We start from the raw sequence: 27,996 nt of genomic DNA on the forward strand, positions 1-27,996 counted from the left end.
CTACCAGGTTGTTCAGTAAGTTTTGTCGTTTGATAAGAATAATACAATTTATGATTCAAAATATGCTTTACAATTCAGTACAATCTCCCTGAACACTAATACACTTGCTGCAACGATTCTTCAATCTGTGGATCCCATCCCAGAAGTGAGAATCCGGATGCTCTGCAAAATACGCTTCAACAGCTTTTATGACCTCTTCATTTGATGAAAAACGCTTGCCACGCATACATGTTTTGAGTTTTGGAAACAAATGGAAGTCGCTGAGGACCAAATCTGGTGAATACGGTGGATGCGCCAACAGTTCGAACTTTAAATCATGGATTTTAGCCATTGTCAAAATGCTCTTGTGACACGGTGCATTGTCCTTATGAAAAAGGGTTTTTTTTTTTCTTCTGCAAACCGGGTCTTTTTTCTGGAATTTTTTCCCTCAACTGATTTAAAAGGTTGCAATAATATTCAGAATTAATTGTTTCACCAGTTTGCAAGTAATCCACAAGTAAAATTCCTTTCGCATCTCAAAAAACTCATGACATAACCTTCTTGGCCGATTTCCGGACACGAACTCGTTTCGAAACCGAACAATCAGGTACACATCACTCTTTAGCCTCTTGTTTTGATTAGGGATCATGATGATAGATCCAAGTTTCATCCACAATGATGAGTCGACGCACAAAATCCACTTTATTATTTTTAAAACGTTCCAAATGTTGCTGAGAAAGTCGCATTCGAATGTGTTTTTGTTTCATTGTTAGCGAATGGGGCAGCCATTGTGCACACAGCTTTCTAAAACCAAAAATTTGGCTCACACTGTCTAATGAGATGTGTAGAGCCACTACTAATTCTTCGCTTTTTGGAGGTCATTCACGGGGATCGTCTTCAAGGCTTGTACGACTACGTTTAAATTCAGCAACCCATCTTTTTACTGTTCCAATTGTAGGTGAACAATAATTATAAACCTTTAACATTCGTTAGTGAATTTCTTTTGGTGCTACAACTTCCAAAAACAAGAATTTTATCACTGCACGATATTCAATATTTTCCTTTGTAAAAAAAATACTGTGAATCGGCGACACTTAATGGCTTGTAAACAAGGAATGAATTTGACAGATTGAAATGAAACTTCTCATACGTTCATACGTATGAAGAGTGTACCAACAAAACTAAAAAAAGCAAGCCAAAAAGTAATAGCAACCCCCTCTCTTATCGAACGACAAAAGCTATTGAACAACCTGGTATTCATGTTACTCATATGCCTTGGCTAACCATACACACCTTCACTTAGTAACTGAGATAACAGGTAAGATATCTTTAAATAGCTAATACCTCACAGTTGTTTATTATTTTTCTTATCATTAAACAGAAAAATTCGTATCTCCCTTCCAACTACTTGAAAAAATATATCGTTTCATAGATTTTGTCGGAAACTGAACGTTCTGCAAAATGGTCTCCTACGATGTTTTCGTAAACCTGTTTAAAAAAGTAGCAAATTTCCTAAAATTTTTAATTGAGTCATAAAATACATAAGAAACAATTTTTGTCTTCAAATAATCACGCTTCAACCATTAATATATTTTAAAATATTCCTGTTTTTTACCCAAGCTTTCAAATAATTGCTCATAATCGTACGAGCATGCACAAAATCCATTAAAAAATAAAAAAATGTAAAAATTGTAAAGCAAAATTATACAAACATCATTTGTCTTGCGTTCGAGTTTCTTATAAATCCTTCCTTTCCTTCATTGATTGAATAATCGAAACTACTTTTCAGTTTAAATCGATGAAAGTGGTTATGGACGAAACTAATATATTTAAACCAATCTCAAATTTGTTTAATGGAGACAAGTTGGCACCCAATTGCATTTAAAAAAATTAGCCGCTGGTCCCGTATATGGTCGTGACGTTATCACTCCGTGAACCAGTTCTCTAAGCGGAAAATTCTAAACTCGAAGCTTCCTTGATTTAAGACCATGCTTTTGCCGAATAGAGCAATAGGAATATACGAGTATTGGGAAGAATGATGCACACTGCTCCCTTGTTGGTACATACTAAAATTAACAGCAGCCGCCTTTCGCTGCCACCAAAACACACACACTCGCACACTGCGTTAGTTATACCACGTATGCAAATATACCCACACTGCCGTATTGAAGTTGGCAGCTTGCTTGGAACATACATTTCAGTGTGCACAACAACATTGGCTCAAGTGGTCCATTGAAACTTGCTAAAGCGTAAAGTGTAAAGCTCGGCATTACAAGCCAATTGTTAGCAACTTATTTGCTGATTTTTTGCCCTCAACTTGGTTGAAGAGTTGCGAAAAACTGGTGATTTATTTTCCTCAAGCCGAGCAGGCGGAGCGCAGACTAAAGTAGCATTAAAGCACACGCAAACACAGTCGCGTTAATGGAAAGCGTATAATAAAAATGGATATAGGCCTATTGACCTCACTCACAACTTTCCACTGAAGTGGTGTAAAAGTTTAAGTGCCATTCTGTTAATCCCACTGCTTGCAACTTGCTGCAGCATTGAATTGTGACAACAAATTGATGACTGTCAAGAGTGAAGGCGAAAGCTGCCAGCAGCAGCCACCGCTGCCGAATGGTGAATGCGAGAATGTGGAGAAAACATTTCGAAGTAAGAGAGTGGGAAAAAACTGCTTGAAAAGTTGTCGAGCTGTGATTGAAATGATTCGAGCGAGCGTAAGGAATATAAAGCGCATTGTGCCAACAAAAAGCATATGTTAGTGGCACTCTTGGCGCTGCTGCCGGCTAAGGACCAATAAATTACTTAAGTATAATTTGTGCAGCAACAGCAAACTAAGTAGACCAAATGCATGAGGCCGAGGCGTTGCGAAAGTATCGAGCAGCAAGCAAAAATTAAGCCAGTGGAGCGTAAGCTGAGGCAAAGTGTTCGAAATGCGAAAGCTTGGCAGCTGTCAGCCGGTGGAAGGTACTTGGCGCATTCCGCACTCTGCATAGCCACTTAAGTGAGAGTGTTTTCTCTCGGCAAAGTCATGTGCATTTATGCGTTAAAGCGCTTTTAAATATTGGGGAAAATGTACATATATGAAGCGTAGAAGGTGCACTTTGCCAGCTAAAAATCTATCGATGCTAATCGAAAAGAAAGACATATGTTGAATATTGAAGTTTGGAAAATCTTTCAGTTCAAATTGTTTTAATGAACATTCTTTTAACGGACAAATAGAGTCGGAAATATGATGAAGTACTCAGCATTTCATAGTGAACTTGAATTCACTCTGAATTTCTAATCCTCATTTAATAACAAGTGTAGAGGGATGTTAAATTGCTTTATATACTCACAGCACTCCTAATGTTTTGTAGGCGTTTAAATACCAGTACTTGCAGCAAACTTTCGCCCTGCTACATTTGTAATGTTGCATAGCAGCATTTGCAACCGATAAATAACCCAATACTAAGTGAATTCGGAATGAACACGCCACACCATAGAACATTAAGAATATATGGCTTGACTATCCCTGCAGGAAATGCAAACTAGTGAGAAGAATTACTAGTTCTTAACTAAAATAATTTCACTAAATTCACCAGAGTTCGAAATAACATCACACCGAACAGCTTTCGAATTTTATTAAAAGTTTTTTGATGACATTAACTTGTTCAGCGGTTATTAGGCAAAACTGCTTTGGCATCAATCAAAATGGCGGTCGCACACAGGACGTGCTTAGTGATAGTGACTATATTTGTACTACGCCAAAAATTATATTAAATATTGAAGAGTCTCTATGAAAAATCAGAATTTCGTTTGTCTTCGGCGAAAGTAGAATTTCCTCCTAGGAAGCTATGCGTTCCCTTAATATACATACAAATACAAGACATTTACAGCACATGCCATACTTACGTAAGTGATGACATATTTATGTAGATTTACAATCAGTTAGCCTGCAATGCATCGGCGCAATCACAATAGAAATAACTTATCCCATTTCACATTGATATTCCATTTGCTCTGAAAATTTCACTAAAGTAGAGCAGCAAAAAAACTGCATTTACATACCGTTGCTGAATGGCTCCACACACACACACACACACACACCCTCCACAAAGGCTCACCTTACACATTCCTCTTGCACATAACCGAAATGCCGCCGCTAATGCTGATAACTGTACAATACTCGAGGTAAGTATAAATTCACTTCCACGAAAAGTAAAACTCTCTGTTGATGACAACACCGCTTTATAACGGCTTCTCACATTCCAACCCCTGCGGACTCTGGCAGCGTCACAAGATTGCTTGTGGCACTAACGTGGAAAGGATATTTTAACACCGAAGACAATAAGACGAGCATTCAAGCCAATTTTATTGTTGCCGAATATGTTTTGTGTGAATTTCAGCGGCCATTGTGTTCGCAACGAAATGGAGCTTCCGATTTGTTTTCGTTGTGCATTGTTTGTTGTGTATCAGCAGCCAGCTATCAAAGGGTTTACCTGAGGATTTCAAAGCCCCCTCCCACGCTGCATGCTGCCGACGGAACATTAGGAATATGGAAAACTGAGCTGCTGAAGTAAAGGGCTTCGCGCAACTTCTATGGTTTTATTTACAGTTATAAGTAGGTTTATGTTTACGGTAGTTAAGTTTAGACTGTCGAATATAGCTAAACTTACGAAATATGTATATGAGTACAGACAATACCGAAGCGATTAGACGATGGTGGTCAAACAAAGGTTGTCATCCACGGCTAGCTTAAAAGAGCGCAGGAGTTTAATATTTTTAATAAAACGGCTTCACATAAAATCCATTAGTCAATCAGCGTAAATTCTAAACTTGCAATGAATATTCCAGATAATATTTTCGAGAAATGCGAAGAAGAGCTCGTTTCAGATCTAGCAGAGATATCAGTGTAAAGAATGACTTTAGCAAACGTGGAAATGCCGCTGTAGGGATGTAAATATCAGTTTCATGTTTTGTAAAAGAAAAAGTGTAAAAATTACAATACGAAGTTACGTTAGAAGGCCGATCTTAAAAGGGTTAACACTTGTACGACATAGAACGCCGATCCGTTGTGATACCTAAAAACTCCTATACGTATATTGAATCTTGATGGAATCAAAAAAGCGTTATGAGCCTATCAGAAATTTGTTGAGATGGCTTATGTCATTTCGGCTATGTTTTCTGGTTCGCCGAAGGTAAGACTAACGAGATGTTTCAGCCTCAGACTTGCAAAGGCTGGATAATCGAGGAAAGCCCCTGGATGTGTCCACCTCACTCTTCTCCATACAACTTTGATTACAAGTGCCTTAAAATCCGAGCTTCGACGGGTTGGCCATAGTGAAAACTTTTGTTTGGTGTGAGGTGTATGAGCATGTTGGCTGTAACTTGCCATTGAGTCTTGCCGTTTTTTTCACTGGAATCATGGTACTTTGCTAGCTGCAGTCATCGTAAACAGATGTGTCTCACGTGCAACAGCTGCAAGGTAGTTGGAGGAATATTGCAACGCTGCTGATTTGTATTTCCCTACTTTTATTTGGTTTTCTATTATTTAGATAAGGCGGTTGCAAAGTTGCTAGCTAGCACTTCAGAATTTTTGTATATTAACGTCAACGCCAACATGCTGAACAGTCTAAAATAATATGATGTAGTCAATGTAACATTTTATATACATTTTAAGGGGTATTAAAGGGGTTCCCGGTAGTTAGGATAACCGCCCAGTAGGACAAATCAGCATTAACCAACCTAGTTTGCGAAGAATATGATCTCAGAAAACAACTCCATTAAACCTTTCCATATGCCGCCCATAAATGGGGCTAAGTGCCTAATAAGCGATCTCAGCAGCTCAGCTCACAGTATCATGCCTAACACAAAAGTTTCAATGTCGAAATTTCGAAACTCACAATCCGTTCAATATCCGTTTGTCTTGGCATGTGTGTAACGTCCATTTGCGAATCCATCAATAAAGCAGAATTTCGAAAAATCCAAAAAGTTGAGTGTGTCAGCGGCCACGCACGTAAAGGTCATTAATTCGCTGACATTTGTAACCACTGTGATGAGAGCTCCTGCGCTTGCCATTGCTGCTCAACGACGAAGACGCGTGACTAGCCTGCCATGGAAGCGACAGCGATGGGAAATATCTGTCAGCTGAATGCAGTTTTGACAGCTGCACATCAAGTCTGCGGTCTGGGGTCTGGGGTTCGGCGCTTTAGCACTGTGCAACACTCGACTCTGTTGCTTGAATGACGGCAGCACTTGGAATTTCGATTTGCTGCTTAAAATGTCACGGTGCGTTCGTGTGGATCCGCCATCAAATGCCATGAAATAGCTCAGTGACGAGCAAAAAATTCAAGCTGCAAGTGGAAAACTCCAAGCAGTTGGGTGGCAAGAGATGTGCCTGAGTGCAAATACATTTTTACACTGCACGTTTGTACATCTTTGCAGCACTTGTACGGGATGCTAAGTACCATATATGCCAAGCTAACCTCCGCTTGACGCAATGTGTTACCTGTTGTTGGCGCGGCAGCGCATCGCTCAGCATTCAAATCACTCAAACGCGAGGCTATGCGACCACCATAAAGGATTACCGGGCGCTCCCGTGGAACTGCAGGAGGTGTGTGCTCCAAGGATAGCGGATATGTGGATGCTGTTCGTTTTCGAGGTTATGTATAGCTAGTATGTTAGCGAGTGTCTACACGTTCCCTTAGCGGTATTGAATTTAAATACACCAAGAGCAATTGTTGAAAACAATTTTTTAATCAAACTTAAGATGAATCACTTTCAGAATTATTATTAGCTTGACCAGGTCCGTCACATAAGCAGCCATGCCATCGCAAAGGAACTTAACATTCATCAGCAAACGGTTTTGAAGCATTTAAAAAGGGCTGGATACAAACAGAAGCTCGATGTTGCGAAAAATTTAATGGACCGAATTAACATCTGCGATTCTTTGCTGAAACGAAATGAAATCGGACTATCTCTGAAACGAATGGTAACAGGAGACGAAAAGTGGATCAAATACGACAATATTGTGCGAAAAAGATCATGGTCCAAGAGTGGTGAACCTCAAAAAATGGTCGTGAACCCAGGATTGACGCCTCGAAAGGTAATGCTGATTGTTTGGTGGGATTAGAAACGAATTATCCACTATGAGCTGCTCCAGCTTGATTCTACATTTTACTGTCAACAACTGATAAGATTGAAGCAAGCAATGGAAAAAACGGTCAGAACTGATCAACAGAGAGGTCTTCGTCTTTCATCAGGACAACGCTAGACCATACTCATATTTGATGACTGGGAGGGCTTGGCTGGGAAGTTTTGATGCATCCACCATATAGCCCTGACCTTGCACCATCGGACTACCATTTTTTTCGGGCAATGCAGAACTCCTTTAATGGAGTAAAGTTGGCTTCAAGAGAAGACTGTGAAAATTACTTGTCGCAGTTTTCGCCGAGAAACCAGAAAAATTTTACACTAATGGAATAATGTCTTTAGCGGAAAAATGACAAAAAGTGGTTGATTCAATTAAGTTCCATACAAATATAAAAAGAAAGCCATATCCTAATTCGGAAGCAACCAGATTTTAGATTGTAACCGCCTCAAAAGCCGAAATAAATAGTATGTCAGTTGTCTGAATTCTCATATTTTTGATAAGATGGAATCATATGAGAATAAAAAAATCAAAATTCTAACGGTTAGATAATTTTGTGAGATATGAAATCTGCACTGTCAAACCATTTTGTTTATAGAGTATGAAATCAAGCGTCGTTTATTTTTGAAGCATCATCTTAAAAGCCTACTGTCATACATTTTCTGAAAGTTGCAGCTTAACAGGAGATGGCCGCACAGCGTTTTGTGTATTATTTTTCGAGCAACAGCATTCTGTGGACTCGGTAAAAGCTCGATTTCGTCCATATTCAATGCCGATCTTCATAATGTACTCCAAAAATGGGTTTCAACTTTTTCCGTTTACAGAGACAGAAGAACAGCTAGTAATCAACCACTCTCGACATTCTAACTTTGGATTATACCTCTTTCGATTAGTTTTAGTTGCTACAAAGAACCGTTAGCTAAAAACAACTTGTACACCCTGTGCAACATGTTGCTAGAGCATAAAATATCGGCGGTTGCGAAAATCATGGAGAAGGTGAAAGAAGCCGAGTGTATTTCTTTCGTTTTTATGAGAAGGGCTTTTGGTATACACATGTATGTACATAAATTCGTTTGTGTGACTGTCTGCATGCAATTGTCAACTAAGCTTTGGTCGGGTATCAGTGCGATGGCATACGATTGCCACGTGTGTGCAAATACTCGTTTGATGGCACTGCATAAACAGCGACCGGCGGCTATGGCACCAACAGCTAAAACGACGACGCAACAGTTTAAACATACAACACTGCTTACATTGCCAACCATAATAGCTTTGTGAAGCCAGCGGGTGTGTCTCTTGGTAAATACAAAAGTGAACACGTTTCTGTGAGGATACAGGCGACCTACAAGTGCTCAAGCTGTGCGAGGACCAGCGGTTTAATGGCATTGACGAATGCATTTTGCAATTTAAAAATGAAATAAAGCTTAAAGTGGTATTAACGAAGAAGTCTAAGCATATTTAGTACAAACGTTTCCCAACAGCCTTTTGTTTAAATTCACATTAGAATATAGATGACTTGGTGTGTACTTTTTTCCCCTCAAGGCTTACTTCACACAGAATAAGTATAACAGACACCCAAATGAGATAAAATCAGACCAATTTCGTTTACTAAAATAAAAATTTTTCCTAATCAATGCAGTTTTCAATATCCATCCAGATTTCCTAGTGGGTAATAAGTGAACCATTCGTTAAGCAATGCCATCTTCACTTGGCAAAAAACGACCTGCTTCAGCAATATACTAAGCACACATGCACAAAAAATATGCAGACTAAGCACGTGCAGGGTTGCACTCCCACACCTGTGGTTTTTCTTGAGGCTGTGACAGAGGAAACAGCCTGCAAACAAAAATTCAAGCCAACCAAACTTCTAATGCAAACAAAAAATAAGGAAGCAGATGAAACCCTAATTGAAAGAATTGTGTACCAAAAAATGTATGTATGTCAAAAGCAAAATACTTTCTGTATTCCTTGCATTCCTTAAATGAACACAGAAAAATTAAAACTTATTTCAATAGCTTACGTAACAGAAGTAATTACAAATTATGGTGAGATGAACGGAGAGTTTAATGGTACTCAAAGAACTCTTAAGATATGCTAAATATTTCTGGGTAAGCCTTCTTAAATCTTATAAAGTATTCAGTCGATGACGGATACTAAAGCTCTCTATGGACATTGTACGTATGAGACAATTTTTGTGGATGCGAACTTCAATAAAAAATAATATTTTTGATCATACTGGATTTGTCTGATTCTTACTGAAGAAATATGATTACTGATTCTATTTCCAAGAAACCCTGAAGTATAAGTTACAACACGTGTGGGATGGATTGACCGAGAGCTGAAGAGGGAAGCAGACACGCATTTTCAGATAAAAAAAGAGGCAGAAATGGGTGAGTACGAAGAGCTTGACAAGCTGGCCGTCAGGGGTAATGCTCGAAAATTTTACGAAAAGTTGCAGTGACTGACGGCAGGTTTCAAAACCGCTGCAATGCTGCCATTAAGTCAGGAGAAGCCGAACCCGATTCCACAGGCGATAACGATGGAATAGATAATCCATTGTCCCACTATGATGAACTATTCAAATATGAAAGCGAAAAAATGAGAAGGTGCATGCATCAGCTCCTTTTCAAGATATGGCCAATGCACAAAAACGGAGACTTTGTGTAAGCTGACGTTGAGCAACACCAAAAGCTACGTCGAGATCGGGAAGGACCTCTCCGAGTCGTTCGATACCAAACGAGGCCACCCACTAGCGTGCAACTTCTTCAATCTGCTTCTGGAAAAAATAATACGAGCTTCAGAGCTAAATTGAGAAGGTACCATATTGTACAAGTACTATAAGGAAACGAAGGATATGGGTCTGGTTGCGACCGAGGACAATATAAAGTATCTCCGGTTATGAAACAAACAGTCGTCGCATTCGCGGCTTGTCTCCCATGCCACTGTTAGTTAATCCAACACGATATTAATTTTTATAAATATTATATTCTTTTCGATACGTAATAATTGTAAGCATAGCAATTTTCCTCAACGCCAGACTCTTCTTTTCAGAGGTCCTCCAGCGGATGGCCTACTGAATCTGGGAAATCTAAAATTTTTCCAAATGAACCGACGATTGTTAAGTCCAGTAAGTTCACATTGTTTTATGTTTCTTCTTCACAAAAGAGCGGTTTTCCTGACTTGGATATAAACCCTTAACTCAGTGTCACCTTAAACATGAAGCGATCCTCTTCCTGGTATACAGTTAATAATACCATTAAGTAATGCATTTAAAAAACCCCAAACGGTTATGCAGAGTTTAGAGTAAAAAGAACCGCTATTTAATTGAGCACATAAAATATTTGTATGTAGTAAGTGCATGAGTATGCGTACACCGTAGCATGTATGCAAGGAGAAACACAAACTCAGTCATGCCCGCAGCCTAACAGGTTGGTAAGCTGGCAGTGAGCTTGTGCAGGAATGTCACTCAAGTGTCTGTCACATCAGATTCGTCGACGCCCGCTTGATATGTGCATATAACATTATTGAAAATGTGCCCCGTCATGTCACATGTCCTACAAGCACCACATGCGTACTCATGTGTGGATGTATGTATGTACATAGTTGCACCGGCGTGTTTAAAGGAGAGTGACGTGTGCATGTCGCAGTTGATTTGTTTGCTGATGAGTACGTGGCGTGTCGGTAGTAAATCTACTCCGTTTTATGAGCGCGTTTTTGCCACAATGCAAAAGTGACAAGCGTAAGCTGGTGGTACACTTTCTTTCAAGCACTTTCTTTTAGTAGGTAACGCGAGATATGAAAATTTTAATTACCGCCTGCGAGGCATTATGCGCAAGGCCACAAAAAGGCACCAGCAAGAGCTCTTGATTTACATAAAATTAATATGAGTGTACTTTATACTTCATGCGCTTCTTATGTTGGCTTCGTTTTTAACACTTACTTTCGTTTAATGAAATACGGTACTAATTAATACAAATATGTGGCTAAATTGCACTTTCGGGTAGCGACCCCAGTCAGCCCTGCAGGCGCTAGTTTTCACAACTGGTGTTAGATATACTATTTTTTTCAAGTGAAGTATATAAGCGCGAACATACTCCAGTCTCTCTTTTTCAGGAAATGTCGTATGTGGTTTACCAGAAAGAGTGGAGATACCTTTATCACCGCCACTTTGTTCCGTGAGTGTGGGAAGATCAATATTCGTCATGTTATTGGCAAAATAAGATGCGATGACCATTAAAATACCGATTCAATCTTAAATTCCACAAATTTTACCAACTCATAAGGTCATATTAGATATTCTGGCGTTCCCTATTATCAGATATTCCACTTTTAAGGCCCATATGGCTCCGACATATTCTTGTAGAGCACTGAAACATCCACATTTAAAAACTTTGTGGTATCCGTTGAGAGCTGTACTGTAAAATTTTTCAAAACTTAGAACAAATTTACTCAATTTTTTCGAAGTTGCAGTAATTAAATGGAAGCAACATATACTACTGATATTAATAAATAATGTTAGAGTTGTTCCTGAGTTAATGTAGAACACTAAGATTGCTATGACTACAATAAACAGGCACATGCGCTACTTTCGCCAGGCTGGTTCTAAGCATTTGTCATCTTTCATAAAACTTTTAAATATTTTGAAACATTCACTGCTCAAAACGTTCATCGTACGTAAAATCTATCAAGCCTTTGTACTATTTGGCGCCAATTCAGGAGGGTCCAAGTACACTAGCTCTCATTATTGTTAATATAACAACAATGATATATATATTTTTAACTGATTCCAACTCACCATCCAATAAACTAACGCTGAGTAAAAAAATTCGAGCCTCTAATGTGAATTTCATTTTTTGCTTCCTTTACTATTACCACACGTACATACGTCTACAGCGCTCTTCATTCAATAGTATCCTTAAGCTTGATCATTTTAGAGCAAGAATTACTTATGTCGCACTTTTCGCGCCATTATTTCTGAAAGAAAAAAATTACATAATTATCAGAACTAAAGCAATTTTATAGTAAAGCATCAAATATAAAGTACTTATAGAATATTCAGATGCCTGCGAAATATTGACACTAAAAAATAATTCTAAAATAATAAATGGACGAAATTTCTTGTTTACCAAAGGTAACCATTTTAAGAGTAGTGTGGGGCAAGCCAAAAACCACCCACCAACATTTTTTGGTAAAATTTTTTCCAAAATTATTTTATTTATTGTATCTGCTTTTTCTTAAAAATTTAATTAGTGGATATTGCAAGGACATTATCGCTACAAGCGCTATCGCAAAAGCCTTCTGGCCCATGATCGTTTGCAAGAGATCTAGTGATCTCTTTACCCAAAGTAAGGCTAACTCTACTTGGTTTTGGAGCTTTGTAACTTGCTATTGCCCTATTGGCGTCTACGCAATAAGGCTGGGATTCCTACCAGACGCCCTCTGCAGAAGCTGTATGGAAAAATATGAGATGGAAACAACCAAACACTTCCTTCTTGACTGTCCCGCGCTTGGGGGATCAAAACATAAGACATCCCACCGAATTGGCGGGAGTGAAAACTAACGTCTTTGCAAATTTGTATTTGTTACTAAAATTTAATAAGTTTTGCTAATTTATAAGTTCGAGCACAAGAGTCCCTGTTCTCTATGGCCTCACAAAAGACTACGATTTTTGATCAACCGTCTAACCTAACCTTTCTTAAAGACAATCAGCGTCAAATCGGACAACCGAGGCGGCTAATTGACAGGGCCATTTCGCGAGATAACACATTCACTAAAATTGGTTTTCAATAAGTCGATTGTGACATTCGCTGTGTGGCTTGTGGCACCATCCTGTTGGAACCACATATTGTCCAAGTCCATATCATCCAACTCAGGCCAAAAATATTGGGTTATCATTAAGCGGTAGCGATTCCCATTCACAGTAACGTGCCGGTCTTGATCATCACGGAAGAAGTACGGTCCAATGACGCCGAAGGGCCATAAACCGCACCAAACCGTAATTGTTTCGGGATGCAATGGTGACTCATGTAGTACGTACGAATGTACTTTCACAGGAGTAAATTGATTAAATACAAAATATAAAATATTGATAACCCATTTTGTTTTTTTTTTTCAATTTCGATAGTAAATTTTAAAAATTTCGACTCGTTGTTGGATCGTATATCTTTCTATGATAAAATGGCAAACCTTACTGAAGAGAAATGTCAAAAGAGCGAAAAATATGACGTACTTTGTTGTCCCTATCGGTCTACTTTTGTATTTACCTATTGAAAAACCCTATATATAGTATACCATAATTTGTCTCTGACGACAACTTTTGGGATTTGGTTATGCTCAAAAACCTTTTCCAAAATGAAAAGAGTATGTTCACGATATTTGATGAATATAGTAATGATTACCCTATATTTGAAATGAATACCAAATTTGAATTTTTTTATCTACAAATTCCCCCTTATGTTAGCTGTAAGAAAATTGTGTGACGATGTTAAATAAAAATGCAAAGTGAATGGACTTCGTCTGTCGTTGCACGTTAAAAAAGCATTAATGCATAAATATGCAACATTAAATTGTAAGCGCTAACAGAATAAAAATGCAAAATATGCAGCAATTTCAGTAAACTCGAAAAATTTGTTCTTGGCTGGGCTGGAGTTGCTGAGGCGAGAGGCGTTGAGACGATGATTAACACGACAGGCCATGCATCTTCGAGGCGTGCCGCAGGCAGACGGGCAAGTGGCAAGGAGGGCATTGTGAAATTACAGGAAATGGCAAACGTGGTGGAGCCATACGGCGTGCGCTCCGTTATAAATTATGCATATGTATATGCATAAATGCATAAGCTACTAGCAGTTACTTATACGCCATCGTGTGACATTATTATCATCATAAAAAAGACATAAATCATATGCGCACATTTCTCTTCATAAGCGCGCGCGACGCACGAACATACTGGCAGCAGCGGTGATGACAAACGTGTTAAGCGAAATTGCGCTGCTTTTGGCGCTTATGGGCCATAAAACATAGGCGAGCGCTGCCAGTGGAGAGGAAATCACGAGCGCCGAAATATCCTCAAAACAATGTAAGAGATACTAAAATGAAAGCAATGCTCTATGTACCTTCTAGACAAATGCTAGAATTTGACAGTATTGGCTAGCTCTATGTGACTTTTTCAATCACTTTGTGCACATATCTTCGTATTTATTTAAGGTTTCGAAATGTTTAAGGCGTTGCCACTGGCGTGCACTGTGCCCTACACAGATTCAGATAAAAAGCAAAATGAGAAAGTGCAATAATATTTCAGTCTCTTGCTTTAGTTTTTGTTTAATTTTTCCCCTCTGCCTGATTGTAGTTGTTTTACGGCTCTGTTTGCAGATACTCTTGCGAATTGATAACGCGCTAGGGCTTCTTCTATTTTTGCATCTTCTTCTCGAAGTCGAAATTGTAACGCGAACCTGTCAGCGTCTCTCAAAGTGATGAATGTGCCGACGAACCGCTGCTACCGCTTGTCTTTCTCATTTGGTGAGGCGATGTTGTGGATCACTTAGTGTCAGCTGAGGAAAAGTTCACTCTAATGGAATAAGATTGAAGCAGCTCAGTTTTTGGATAAATGCGAAGTTTGTGCAAGAGTGAATGAATCACGTGCTCTTGTTTTTATAGCGGTTATTACAACAGTAAAATAATAATAATATAATTTAGCTCCCACTTTTCTACAATGCAAAAAGAGAACCAAATATGCATAAATATATCACAAATTATTTGGTAGGCATTAATGAGATTTGAGCTTCCTTAAATACCAGGCACCGATAGTTCGCTCCGAAGAAAAAATATAATTTGTGTGAAACACAAAGAATTAGACTCAGTGAAGCTACAAATATACCTGATCTTCCTTTTGCACTTATTTCATGTTCCAATCTGTTGTAACCCTTATTACTATTAGCCTATCTTCTTTCTTGCTGGAGTGTGGCGGCTCTTTGTTTGCCAGTTTTGCCACAAACAAAATTTGAAGCTTTTCTATAGGTTGCACAACCAAAATTGTAACCTACATTCTCTACATATGCAGTGGCTGTCCCTGTGCAAAGTAAGTATGTACAAAATAATATACAGATGTAAATTGTGTCAGTGTAAACCGTCATCACCCCATTTTCCGCTGCTTTGAAAATCTAATTTAATTAAATCATGCATTATTCAACCTCCAGTTACATTACTATAATTTGGTTAAGAACAATAACAACTCCGAAGGGGTAAAATAAATTAAATAAATTGACTGGCCCGTTGAAACGTTCGTGTCCCTTTATTAAGGGTGTGACAATTCACAATTCATTTTCATTTTTTTAATGATACATTGCTGGTGAATTTTGTTTTGCTTTTTCGCCGTTTGTTGGATTTACGTTTCAACAATTATATTATTAAATATTTCACCTATACCGGTTTTAATTGTAAGCACTTAAAGGTTCAAAACCACGTATTCTTTTAATTTTATATATATATATATATCTTTTATATATATATCTTTTCTTTTTTTATACATATAAACCTCGGTAAGTGAGAACTGAATAAGTAACTAAACTCTATAAGTGAGAGTAATTGCCCGGACCCGTTAGTTTAAGCTCTCAAAACCTCTATTAGCGGGAAACAGAAACCTCTGTAAGAAAGACTCGTTTTATGCTTCCTTGAACTTGAGCTTATCCAAGTTCGACTGTATATAGGTTAGGTTAGATTAAACTGGTTCTTTGCGATACCAGATAGAGTTTAGGTAGCTCGCCATCTGGTTTTGATTTCTTCACCATGCTTCTGTCCAAATCGTCGTATCGCCAATGTATGGGTTTTCTAATATTGATCACGTTTTTAACCGTACACCATTCATCACCAATCTCGTCCACTATTTCATTGCGCTTGATGCCTTTGTGGCCTGGTACGCAGTAGAAGTGAAGTTTCTTGCTTCTGGCAACACCCTCCACTGACGCCCTGCTTCCTAAGACATTTCTGGCCGATATGCGATACGGGGTTACTGCTTTGATTGCTACGTAAATGTTGACTCTGGAATTGCCCGCAGGCGGCTTAAAGGCCAGTTCCGCAGCTTTTGCAAAACCCCAGTTTGAAATGCACTATAATGGTCAGACAACTTTAAAGGCTGTCTTATGCCTAACTCTGGACAGTACATTCCCTCACCAACACCATCGCCCATTTTCGGACCTTTTATATATGTAGATCTTTACAGTGTTGCGCGTAACCAACATACATTTACGCTAGCCATATTTTTCTTTGTTTACTTTGAACTTTCTTTCCTAGTTTAAAATTAAGATCATGTATTTGCCCAACCGCCATTACTCATTGAGCAATGGCCGAGGATTCTATATGTTTATTCGCCTGCAGCTAATATGTCCGTTTTCTCAGTGTTCAAGCCCAGCACCGCATGCGATGCTTAATTTTAGACTGTATTGAGAGTGGTGGCCATAATTCTGCTAATGGTCTGTAGACACCTAGCCATTATTAAGATGGCAATGTCGTCCGCATATGAAACTACCTTAGGGGCTTTACCTTCCAATCTTCTTAGCAGTTTATCACTAATGTACATAGAAGCGGAGATAGCACTCCTCCTTGCGGAGTACCTCACAAGACTTCCTTAGTCATTTTAGGGCTGCTTCATTCTGCTCTTATCCGTCTAGCGGTCAAAAGGCTTCTGATCCAACGTTGTATAACAGGATTATCATCTATTGACTGGCCACTATTAAGAAGAGATTCCCTAGACCCTCCAGAATTTTCCAGCAATGCTCCAAGGGCGTATTCCTTATATTAAACAGCTCTTTCGATATTAAATACCTGTGTATGGAGTGCAGTCTTTACTGATCTGCTCTTCGAATATGAGTGTTGCGCCTTGAACAAGCTTCTAGGAGACGCTGCGGCCCTAATGTACGCGTCCAAGATTTTCTCTTTCGTTTTCAGCAAGAAGTTCATCTTATAAGCTTAAACTTTTTTGAGTAAGTTGGGTTGCTTCTACCTTCGATATGAAAGCTACCCTAGCCGCCGTCCATGAGGGTGGCGCATATACATATAATTCTAAAAAAAAATTTACATATATGAGATTTATTCATGATTATTACTATATACACCCTGACAAGAAAGTATCGGAAATTTTTCATTTCCCTCTCTCATCTCCCGCTTATATGGCATACAGGTAACTTTTTTCCCTAGGTTGCTACAACTGTCCTAAATTATGATGCCAAAAATTAGCGCGATCTGTCAACCAGTGTTTCACCGCAGCTGTTTATGTCAGTCGACCTCAGACAAAATTTTTTAACATTTTTTTGTTAAATTGTCATTGAAACCATTTTTTTACTCATTTTGATTACCAAAAATAGTTTATAGAATCCAATTGTCAAACTTTTTATTTCATTATGATTACCACATATGTATTCCCCAGAAATATCATACAATTTTCAGATTGCTTACTTTGGCTGTAGCAGCCCCTGAGATTAGACATGCTTATATGAGCTTGCCAATTGTCGATTAGTAAAAGCTCACAGTTCGTTGCTTCTTAGTTAGAATTCATAATCTTGAGCAAAAATACTTTAACGATGTCATAGCCTCCATATTCGCTAAAAAAAAGTAGAGGCAGCCTTAAACGGCCGTCGTTTTACCAGATAAATGAAAATGATTGAAAGACTAAGGGCTAGCCCAAAAATCGAGTTTGAGAAATGTTTCGACCATTGGAAGAAACGCTGGCATAAGTGTTTAATATCAAATTAGGACTGTCTAGACGAATGAATAATTTTTTTTTTTTTCAAAAAACGAAAATTCTCAAAATTTTTTTGAACATCTTTTATATTCTCTCAACAAATTTACCTCTCAATTTTATACTGCTCATAACTATACCAACTATTAATTCCAAATAGACACCCTCTTTATGAAAGATGTAAAATTCAATACAATGGAAACCAGTTTTTCAGCAAAACATGAACTTTTGATTTCCGTTGTAAAGTTGTAAAAGCTTTGTGTATTTATCTGCAGATTTATTATTATCAGATCACGAGTTGCAATATAAAATATGCTTAAACGTACATTTTTATTTTGCCTATTATTTTCTTAAATATTATATTCGTCACTTCAAGTAGTGTAATTTTATATTCTGAAAAGGCATACCCCTAATCAACAATCACACACACACAACCAGCTATAAAAGTAATTTGGATTATATGGCACTAGCTGGCTCTTATGAGCTTACATGCTGGCCAATCCAGTTATGTGTGGAGCATATAAAGTGTTCTAAAATTGGAATGTGCTTAATTTATCTGTTATTGCTCACTCACTGATGCACAATTTTCACGATTAAAGAATCCTTTTAATATTATAGGCGCATTATATTATCAAACTCGAACGGCTTATGTTGGAATGATATACTTCCACGGATATTGCATATATGTAAACTGCAGCACCTGCCAGCCGTTACCATAAAATCAAGTAGCACCAAGAAGGAGCTGAAATTCATGTTTGTGAAAAAGTCTTTGACAACTCAGCAAAGCGATAGCTGTCCTAATTTCCAACTCTTTAGTTTCCTCCGGGGTTAATTGTCTACATCCACACACAATTACCTGTTAATATTGTAAACTAGAATGTATAATTTAGTTGAATGCAAATTTGGGAATTTCAATTGACCTAGTAAACCTATTGTGGCAGAAGGCGGCCAACTACAAATGTGCATGTAAGTATAAACTTTTCAGTGCGCTCGCACCTGCACTCACATACAAATGTTGAATAATGCTTAGAAGTGTAATGGAATTTCATTTTCTGATACAAATTTAAATGAAATAATTTCTAAATATTTATTTTCATGTTAATATGCTATAGCTAGAGCTCGGTGAAGAGAGAGAAATGTTTTTTTTTTTAATTAGAGTAACTTGAATGCAGATAACTCTTTTAGAACAGAGTTAGAAGTAAGCATCAAAATGATATAAAAACAATGGGTAGTCGAAAAAGTCTTTTCGTATTTCCACTCAACCTTAAACTTTTTTTATATTCATGCTAATAAATAAATACACAAATATGTACCATTTTGGTAGATCACTTTTTGCCATTTTTCCGCTACAGACATTATTCCATCAGTGTAAAACTTTCATCAGTATAAATCAAAATTTCGCAATTTCCATAACGAAAGCGAGCGAACATTTGATGTGCTACACGAACTTATACAACATCGTCTTCGTAAATTTCATAAATTTCATTGGTGGCTTAGATGGAATTCTTCCCTTTTTTATACAAAAATTTTAAAACCGCGAATTTCTCCATTATTTTCACTCATCTTTGAATAGCTGTAACTTTTTTTCAACTTCGCCGAATTTAATTTTTTTTGTTAAATGAAGCTTAAAATCTGACCTTTCTAACACTGTATGGTGTGACACAACGTGATTGGTAGCACTGGAGATATACGTCTGCAACGACAACTATTAACAAAATACGAAAAGACTTTTTTGACTACCCAATATATGTATATTGGATTATCCAGTGCAAATTATTCATTTATTAATCACATTTAACCAATTAAAGTCCACCAATATTTGTTTATCTAAATTTACATAAAATCCTTTTAACTCAATTTTCAATTTTGTGTCCATAAAACAGAACATTTACAGAAGTAAGTAAATGCTAGTAAGTCACTGCGTTTCGATGCAACTGAAAAAGCTGTAGACCCACACTTTCAATTATTGATTTTATTATTTGTTTTGCGAATAATACAATATTTCCTACAACGGAATGTAGATATGAGATATTCTACAAATTTCCGCCGTCTTATTGTACCGTTATGCATCAAAATTCGGAACAGCCGCACAACAAAATTTCCATATTTGCTTTGTCGATGCGCCAATGCCAGAACCTACATATGACGCTCTTAATACCAGGGCACATAACTGTATGGGAATATATACAGCAAATATGCGCACAAATGCATACTAGTACAGATGGTGTGGCCATGCTTAAAGTAATCCCGTGCACCGACATTCAACAGCCTGCGGTCAGCATCGAATGACTGCTTTCATATGCCGTTTCTGTCCACCAGAGCATTTATAGCGCAAATGTCTCTTTGAGTATTTTTTTTTTTTTGGTGAACTTACTCATCATCGGCGCTGTAACTTCAGTACACGTAATAGCAATAAATCTCTTTTTGCTTTGCCACAGCATTGATCCTGCTGTGAGTCAGTGGAAATTCGTTGCATGGCATACAAGCTCACACACACAAGCGTGCCAGATATATTTTGCAGCAAAATTCTGCAGTTAAGTTTTCACGCCGACCCGCCTTTTGACGAAAAACCGGAATGCCTTTTGTGTTTTTGGTGACAAGCAGAACTTTAGTTGGTAATCTCAGAGAATTTTGTTTGAGGGAAAAAGTTTAAATTTTCTATGCGGTGTAAAGAAGAGGATTCTGAAATTCCTTTGTGCTTTTTGATTAGACACCAACAAATAAATGTGTATACTGAGTAATATGTTGGAAGGAATATTCAAAAGTATATTAACAGAGATTAATTGCAGTAAAAAATTAGGGATTTGAGTTTGTTCTGTCGACTTTTTCCATATGCAAGCACGGTCTGTGGCAAATGAAAGAGAGCTACGCTGCGTATAAGTAACATTAAACCGTTCCCATTTAGGTTCACTTATGTATGGTATACGAAATCAGGAACTTCACTTCACTACATCCAATACCACACTGTAAGTGTATCTTTAAAATTAAATGAACACGCTGACATATTTATACCTTGAAGGGGATGTATTAAGGTGCTAGGGGTAGTCAGAGGCACGAAAAAATAAGAGTTTACAGTATTTTTTGCTATTAAATCATGTTATTTTACAAAAGTAGTAATATGGAATTATTATAGGATGTGTTGACTTGAAGTCACGAAAATTTCAAAGAAAAAAAAATTTTAATTTCCAAAGTTATAGTTGTTTGTGTTGACCCTGTTCCAAAAAAAGGTACTTGCGGTGACAAGCATAAGTCCTTGGAGATTCATCTAAAATCAATCGGACAAAAAAAATGTGTTTTATAAATAGATAGTCCCGGTCCTGATCGAAGGATTTTATTTTTTTTTTTAATTTACAAAATGGCGGCCTCAGGGAATTTTTTTTTTAAATTTTTGCGAAAAAATCAGCATTGGTCTTAAAAAATCGAAATTTTCTGAAAAACAAAAATACTTCTATCAAGACCGAGTTTATTATGTAATATAAAAGCTGTAGAAATTTCATTAAAATCTACTGAACGGTTTTCGAGTTACACTTGTCACCGGTTCAGAAGACATAGTTTTGAGAAAAACGCGTTTAAAGTTTCACACTAGCGCTTTGTGAGTACCCGAGCTCTCTTTGTTATTTGTCGAATAACTCAAAAACTAATTATAGGATCAAAGTGAAATTTTCAGGGAATAGTTTTAAGATATTACACTTAACGAAAATGCAAAGAAAAATTAATTTTTTGAAAATTCTAACCACCCCTAACCCCTTAAACTTGAAACACCTAGAAGGAAACGGCGAAGACCCTATAAAGTATATGAGCAGTTTGACTCAACTCAAGTGAAACGATCGCAAACAAATGATCAGTCTGCCAGTCTCAGTTTTTGAAATATCGATCTGAAGTTTCACACTTTTCCTCACCTAGAAGCTGCTCTTTTATCGCAACCGTCCATATCAGTTTGTTATATGATCCAGCTGCGTTGCAAACTGGCAGTTCAAAATCAAGTTCTCGCAAGTAAAAACTTTTTATTAGACAAGATATCTTCACGAAATTTGGTACAGTTTACTGTCAAAGGCAGCGCTTCAATATCCGAAAAAGTTGCTCGGAAAGATTTCAAGAAAGCATATGACAACCGAAATTATATGCATCTAACTCTCCGGTCTGACATGATGCAATTTTCGGTTTCTTCAAAAGCGACACCAACCAAAACAGAGATATGTAATTGACCGCTGGCACCTGCAATGAGTCACGGTTCGAACACTTTGGTCAAATTGCGAAGCAAAATCCTGCACTAATTATGAGTGTGCTCACGCAAATAAACAAATATCAACACATCAATCGTTCTGAATATGCAGCAAGCCAACTAGACAAATTCTCTTATTAATTTTTAACTCAGCTCCGCGCCATTTCTTGGTCTACAATAACTTTATTACCAGTCATTTGGCAACAATTTTATCATTGAAGCGACGAATTCGATGAATGAGCAGGCGAAGGCCGTCGCGGTGGCTTGAATAAAGTGATTACTGAGGGGAGCAGTTAGTCAGCTAATGGCCAACTATACACACGGTACGACACACTCACACGCACATGCGTACTAGAAGCAACCGCAAAATGAAATGTCATTGCGCCATTCGAATGCCAATGCAATTGAAATATCACCTAATAAAAAATGAATTGCCGCGCCAGCGCGAAAGGAAATAAAAGCAAACTGCTTCTCTTTCTTTGGCTTTTCTTCTAATGCCAAACGTGGCGTTGGCACGAACACCACCACACATAAATGACACTCACACAACGCCCATTGTGTGCATTCGTCGACTGGCGCGCAACTGTGTTTGTGTGTGTGTGTGTGGGTGCATCTCTTCTCGCGAGCCAAATAAGGAGTAAGCAAGAACGCGCTGTTGCGAACGAAGTGAATTGCAGAGACATGTGCGCTGATGAAAACAAATGTGCATGTGTGGACATGTGTGTGTGTGTGTGCATGAAATGCTTCTAAGCATATACCGCAGCGCCTTCTTGTATGCTAAAGACTGTTTTCCAAGTGTCGTCTGAGAACGCATGAGGGTGCGCGTTCCTCCTTCGTATTTTTGGCAATTTTTAATGCTTTTCTGTTCTTGTTTGTTGTTATTTCGCGCGATTTATTGCTGAGGATTCGCGTTCTGTACGCTTGACAAATACTCATGTGTCACATCAATTTTCAAATTAAAGCAGTAAATTTGTGCGCTTATTTATAACGAGGATTGGACACAATTGCAGTTCGTCTGAATATTTTTGATAACAATAATAACAACAATAGAATGTTATTTGAAATAACATTTGTGTGATTTTTAAAAGGTTTTTTCAACGAAAGTGGCGACATTTAAAATGAGTAACTTTTAGTTTTATGATTTGAAGGAGATTTGGAGTTCATATGCTTCCGTTTGATTTGAAAGATATTTCCACTAGAAACTCGAAGAAAATCTGTGAAATGTATTATGTATGTCACTCTTTGCAGGAACTTAATTACCGAAAAGTGTTTGATATTCTAAGTTAATAAGATAAGTTTGATTGAAAAAGTTGAAATAGCAAATAGTGAAATGTATGAGACATGTCTTCATTTGTTAACTACCCTTGTAAAGAGCATATTTTAACATATTTTATATATCCTATCATTGCGTTACAACCTTATTTTGCTTTTCTGCTGTAGTAATGTTTTCTTTATTTAACAAAGAATTTTTAGATATTTTGCTTTAAATTTTTTATTCCCAAATCAAACAAACCGAAAAGTTTAAAAAGAAAATATTCCAACACAAAAGTTAACGCTGTAAAAAGCGATATTTTTCCATAAAAGCATTGCATTGAATGTTATGGGCAGTTAAATTTATGCATCCAATGTATTGTATTCACCTGGTACACCATGTCGTATGAGTACCACACATTTGATCTATAACTTTAACCACGCATAACTTTTTAACTTTCAAAGTCTCCAATATTGTACATATATATGGCATGGATGTGAATCATGTTTTATTTTGTTTCGAACATTTCACTTCAAGAACGATTTCAGAAATTAAATCAACTTGGAAAATCAAGGGTAAACGGTCAATTATTAAAAAAAATGTGGTCACTGGAATAATTATCTCATAGGAAATGATAATAGTTGAACAAACGTTTTAGCAATTTCTGAAAATGCTATTGACTTATAACCCTTACACATTTATAGGAACTGTGAAAAATCTCTCTTAAAGTAATAATTATTGCCGAGTCATGATTTATTGATAGGTCATAGATAACTTCAGTATAAAATTTTCGGCTAAATGAAATTACATTTCATATCCCTGACCTCGAATACTTATACTTATACTATATGTATATATATAAATATGAATATTATAAATGTTATAAATGTGTGTTTGTTTCTTTCTTTTCCGCCAAAACTACTGAACCGAACACACTTATTCCCTGTGGTCAAGGGGGGTGTAAACTGTAGAATTTTAATTTTTCAATTGGAAAACTATACAAAAATATAGTCTCGAAGTTTCATTGGCTTACTCCGAATATTTTCGAAGAAATAGGCCCAGAACCACCAGCATCTCATGCAGCGGCTGTATAGGCCGGAGAACTTTGCAGCTCGTTTCCTCGAAACTAACTTTTTTTATCCGGCCGTCAAAATTGTGAGTGAATTATTTAACCGATTTGCTTGTACTAAAGCGTGTTTTATAGATAATTTTATGCTCAAGTGCGTGATAGAGCGCTTTTCCGAGAAAAATGGCATTTTAATACTAGTAAAAATTGCACTTCTTACAAAATCCAGGCATACACCACCAATTTTTCGAAATTTTAAAAAACCCTTCTATTATGCGTTTGATAAAAGCTTCGTGGTTGACAAAAAATTTACTTTTTTCGTTTCAGATAAGAAGCCTAGACAGAAAATTGAAGGCCGCAAAAAAATGTCAATCAACGAGATCGTTGATATTTCCGCCATTTTTTTTACATAAAATAATTTTTATTTTTTAGCTCAATAATACCTATATTTATTCTCCCATAATAAAAGTGGAAAAAATAACATTTTTTGACGGTACTAGGGGTGAGGGTATCCCCCTTTTAAGGAAAAGAAGAAAATTAATAAAAGGATTTTGAAAAAATTTATGTTGACTGATATATTTGACAAAAATGTGAATCCATCAAAACCAGAAATGCATCGAAAGCGTATTCCTTATATTTCCACGAATCATATATAATTGGGGTTTTCCTCTTACCACGAAGGACCTCGTGATAGCTGGTGAGCGAACTTTAGTATTCGTCTACTTACTATTTATTTCGTTTCTTCAGCTAAGGGTCTTTGATATTTATTTAAGTTCATCAGTGCGAGCGAAGCCGCAGGAACAGCTACAATCTTGATAACATAATTTAAAAAGCTCCTTTTTTACTAGTATTATTAGGGAAAAATAACATCAAAAACGCAAGAAAAAATATGTTTTAAAAAGTAAATGATTTTAACACAATTTTCTAAACTTTATGACAATATAAAACAAAAACTTCTTCAAACTTGTTCTTTGATTATCAAAACCCTATATTATTCAATTTATTACACTAGAGTGGCAACCACAAAATAAAATGGGAGTTTTACAAACTTCGTTGCAATAAAGTCATACACATACGCAGCTGGATAGCGCAATAAAAGCAAAAGTTCTGGCCAAAGAACTGCGCACGATTTCCATATTTATCGGCTGCATTTGCACGCATTTATGCTCGCCGCATGCAACCCTGGCAATATGGGTTATGCATGCTTAATACTTAAAGCGCCGCTCAAACGATAAACGGTGCCACTGCACTTGCATACTCATGAGTACATATTGCATATGTATGTACATATATTTATGCTCTCATTATGTTACGATGCGCTTCGCAAATTTTCTATGACTTCAAACATTTACTCTCACTTGCAAAACAATTGAAGTAAGTAGAACGCAACGGTTTACGACTTTTATTTATCTCGCGTTGTCAGTGACTGGAAAATGTCATATTTATATAGCAAGTGCAACAATCTTAAGCGCTATCAATGATACTGAGATAAAAGAGATAAAAATGGGTTTGATTTTGCTTTAAAGTTGCCTGTGCTTTGTGGCTGATTCAAAAAAATCGGACTTTTCATCGAACTTGCGTATGGAAGATTTGACCTGTTGAGGGTGAAAATAATTTCCGTTTAAAGTATTGGAGAGTCCTGGGAAATATAATATAGGTTTTTAATCAACGACTTGAAATATAACCCAGACATGATTTGGTTTCAAATAACGACTAAATTCTGATAATAAAATGTATTATTCTTTCGTGGAACTAGCAAAGTTCTCCAAGCAAGTAGTGCTTCTGTTGTGACATTGAGAAAACTACGAAATTGTGAAATCTGGCAAAGGAGTATCCAATAACAGTAAACAAACTCATATATAGACAAAAGAACACGTAATATTGGTAGTCGAAAAAGTCTTTTCGTATTTCTAATCAAACTTTTTTTTACATTCTTGCTAACAAATAAATAAATAAATACAATATGTATTATTTTGGTCGACCACTTTTTGCCATTTTCCGCTAGAGTCATTATTCCATCAGTGTAAATCGAAATTTCTAAATTTCTGGAAAGGAAGCGAGCGAACCATTGTTGTGCTACACGAACTGATACAGCATCGTCTTCGTAAACTTCACAAATTTCATTGGTGGCTTGCGTGGCATTCTTCTCTTTTTTATACAAAAATTTCAAAACCGCGAATTTCTTCATTATTTTCACTCATTTTTGAACAGCTGTAACTTTTCTTTAACTTCCTCGAATTTATTTTTTTTTTGGTTTAATGAAGCTTAAAATCTCACCTTTCCAACACTATATGACACAAAGTGATTGGTAGCACTGGAGATATACGACTGCAACGACAACTATTGACAAAATACGAAAATACTTTTTCGACTACCCCATATATGAGTTATCCACTTTTAATACCCAAAATGTATCGAGTTTTTTAAGAAAGTACGTAAAATTTGTCTGACTTGAATCAAAAACAAAAAATTTTAATGAACTCAAATGTGCCTGCAAGTTGCTACAACCACTTCTTCTTTAAGTTAGTAAAATGGTAAATGTTATTAACTGTTATTAACAAAAAAAAACACACATTGTAACCCAGTTACCTTGAGTTGATATATCCGCAACAACAGTTGATGTGCCGCATTTTTATGGTCTTCTTTAATGATCCTAAATTTGTTTATACAATTATTTTTACCAACTTTCAAATACTTCCATAATATACCAGCCGTTATTTTTATGCCTGCGCAATAGCATGTCGTTGTTACCAAATATTTCCAATTATGATATAGGTCACTTATGCACTAGTATAGTATTTATACACATGATATATGTATGTATACTGCAGGGGCTTTTATTATATGGAATTATTTCATCTGATATTTAGACACATAATATTTGATTCTTTGAGAGACACGATTTTCTTGTTTTAAACTTTATTCTTCATTTTTGAAATACATATATACAGATGTCAACCACATCACTTCACTCCAAAATTGCCGCACATTGCACATTGCCGCAAGTTGTAATTATTTTTGTATCATTACTGCTTTTCACATCACTTATGTCCTTGCTTTCACAGCTGAATATATTTTTCAACAAAATTTGAAAGTCTCTCATTGGTTTCCATTTCCCTCCTAAATTATTGCCCCGCATACAAAATCAACCGAAGTTTCAGAGCGAGTTTATCACGTTTTCCCACATAATATGCCGCAATCCTTTGCATGCCTTTCGACTCGTTTCAGCGCACATATCCTTTCACGCACGTGCATTCGGTTTCAACGCCAAACAAGAACTGCCGCCGTCAGCACACTGTTTGGAACTGAACGCCACGCATTTTATTTACAAACATTTGCCCACCGCAACACAGGAAATCACGCTCTTTGGCTCAATGCGGCGCAGAGTGCCAACAGCGCTAAGGAGTGAGCGACTGACTGAGTGAGTGAGCTGGAAATCTTGAGTGGAAACAAGTTCAGTCGCCGGCACAGACACACTCGTCCCTTCAGCATTTTCGTTGTTACGCTTAGGCACATGCGTTTTTGTTTGTTTACTTTTGTCGAGCTTGTTTATATACACGCCAGTTATGTGTGTGGTTGTGTGTGTAGGAATGGCTTTATCTGCCTGTCTTTGGCC

At 37.1% G+C, this 27,996-nt stretch overlaps 1 protein-coding gene across 2 annotated transcripts in view; it reads right to left on the reverse strand.

The window, feature by feature from the left end:
• The window catches only part of LOC126751480 (uncharacterized), a 65,151-nt gene extending 37,484 nt beyond the window's left edge, over window positions 1-27,667 (reverse strand). Inside the window, exons 1-2 of one of the 2 annotated variants that reach the window (XM_050461784.1) lie at window positions 26,970-27,667; window positions 11,907-12,085 (exon numbers count right to left, since the gene is read on the reverse strand). In XM_050461784.1, coding sequence (XP_050317741.1) covers window positions 11,907-11,961 — 55 coding nt within the window. In that variant the 5' untranslated portion in view covers window positions 11,962-12,085; window positions 26,970-27,667. The remainder of the gene's footprint in view (window positions 1-11,906; window positions 12,086-26,969) is intronic. The other variant, XM_050461785.1, reaches the window with a different exon arrangement.
• Between the last annotated feature and the right edge of the window lie 329 nt (window positions 27,668-27,996).

Source organism: Bactrocera neohumeralis, chromosome 2, assembly GCF_024586455.1.
Source record: "Bactrocera neohumeralis isolate Rockhampton chromosome 2, APGP_CSIRO_Bneo_wtdbg2-racon-allhic-juicebox.fasta_v2, whole genome shotgun sequence".
Taxonomy (NCBI): Eukaryota; Metazoa; Arthropoda; class Insecta; order Diptera; family Tephritidae; genus Bactrocera; species Bactrocera neohumeralis.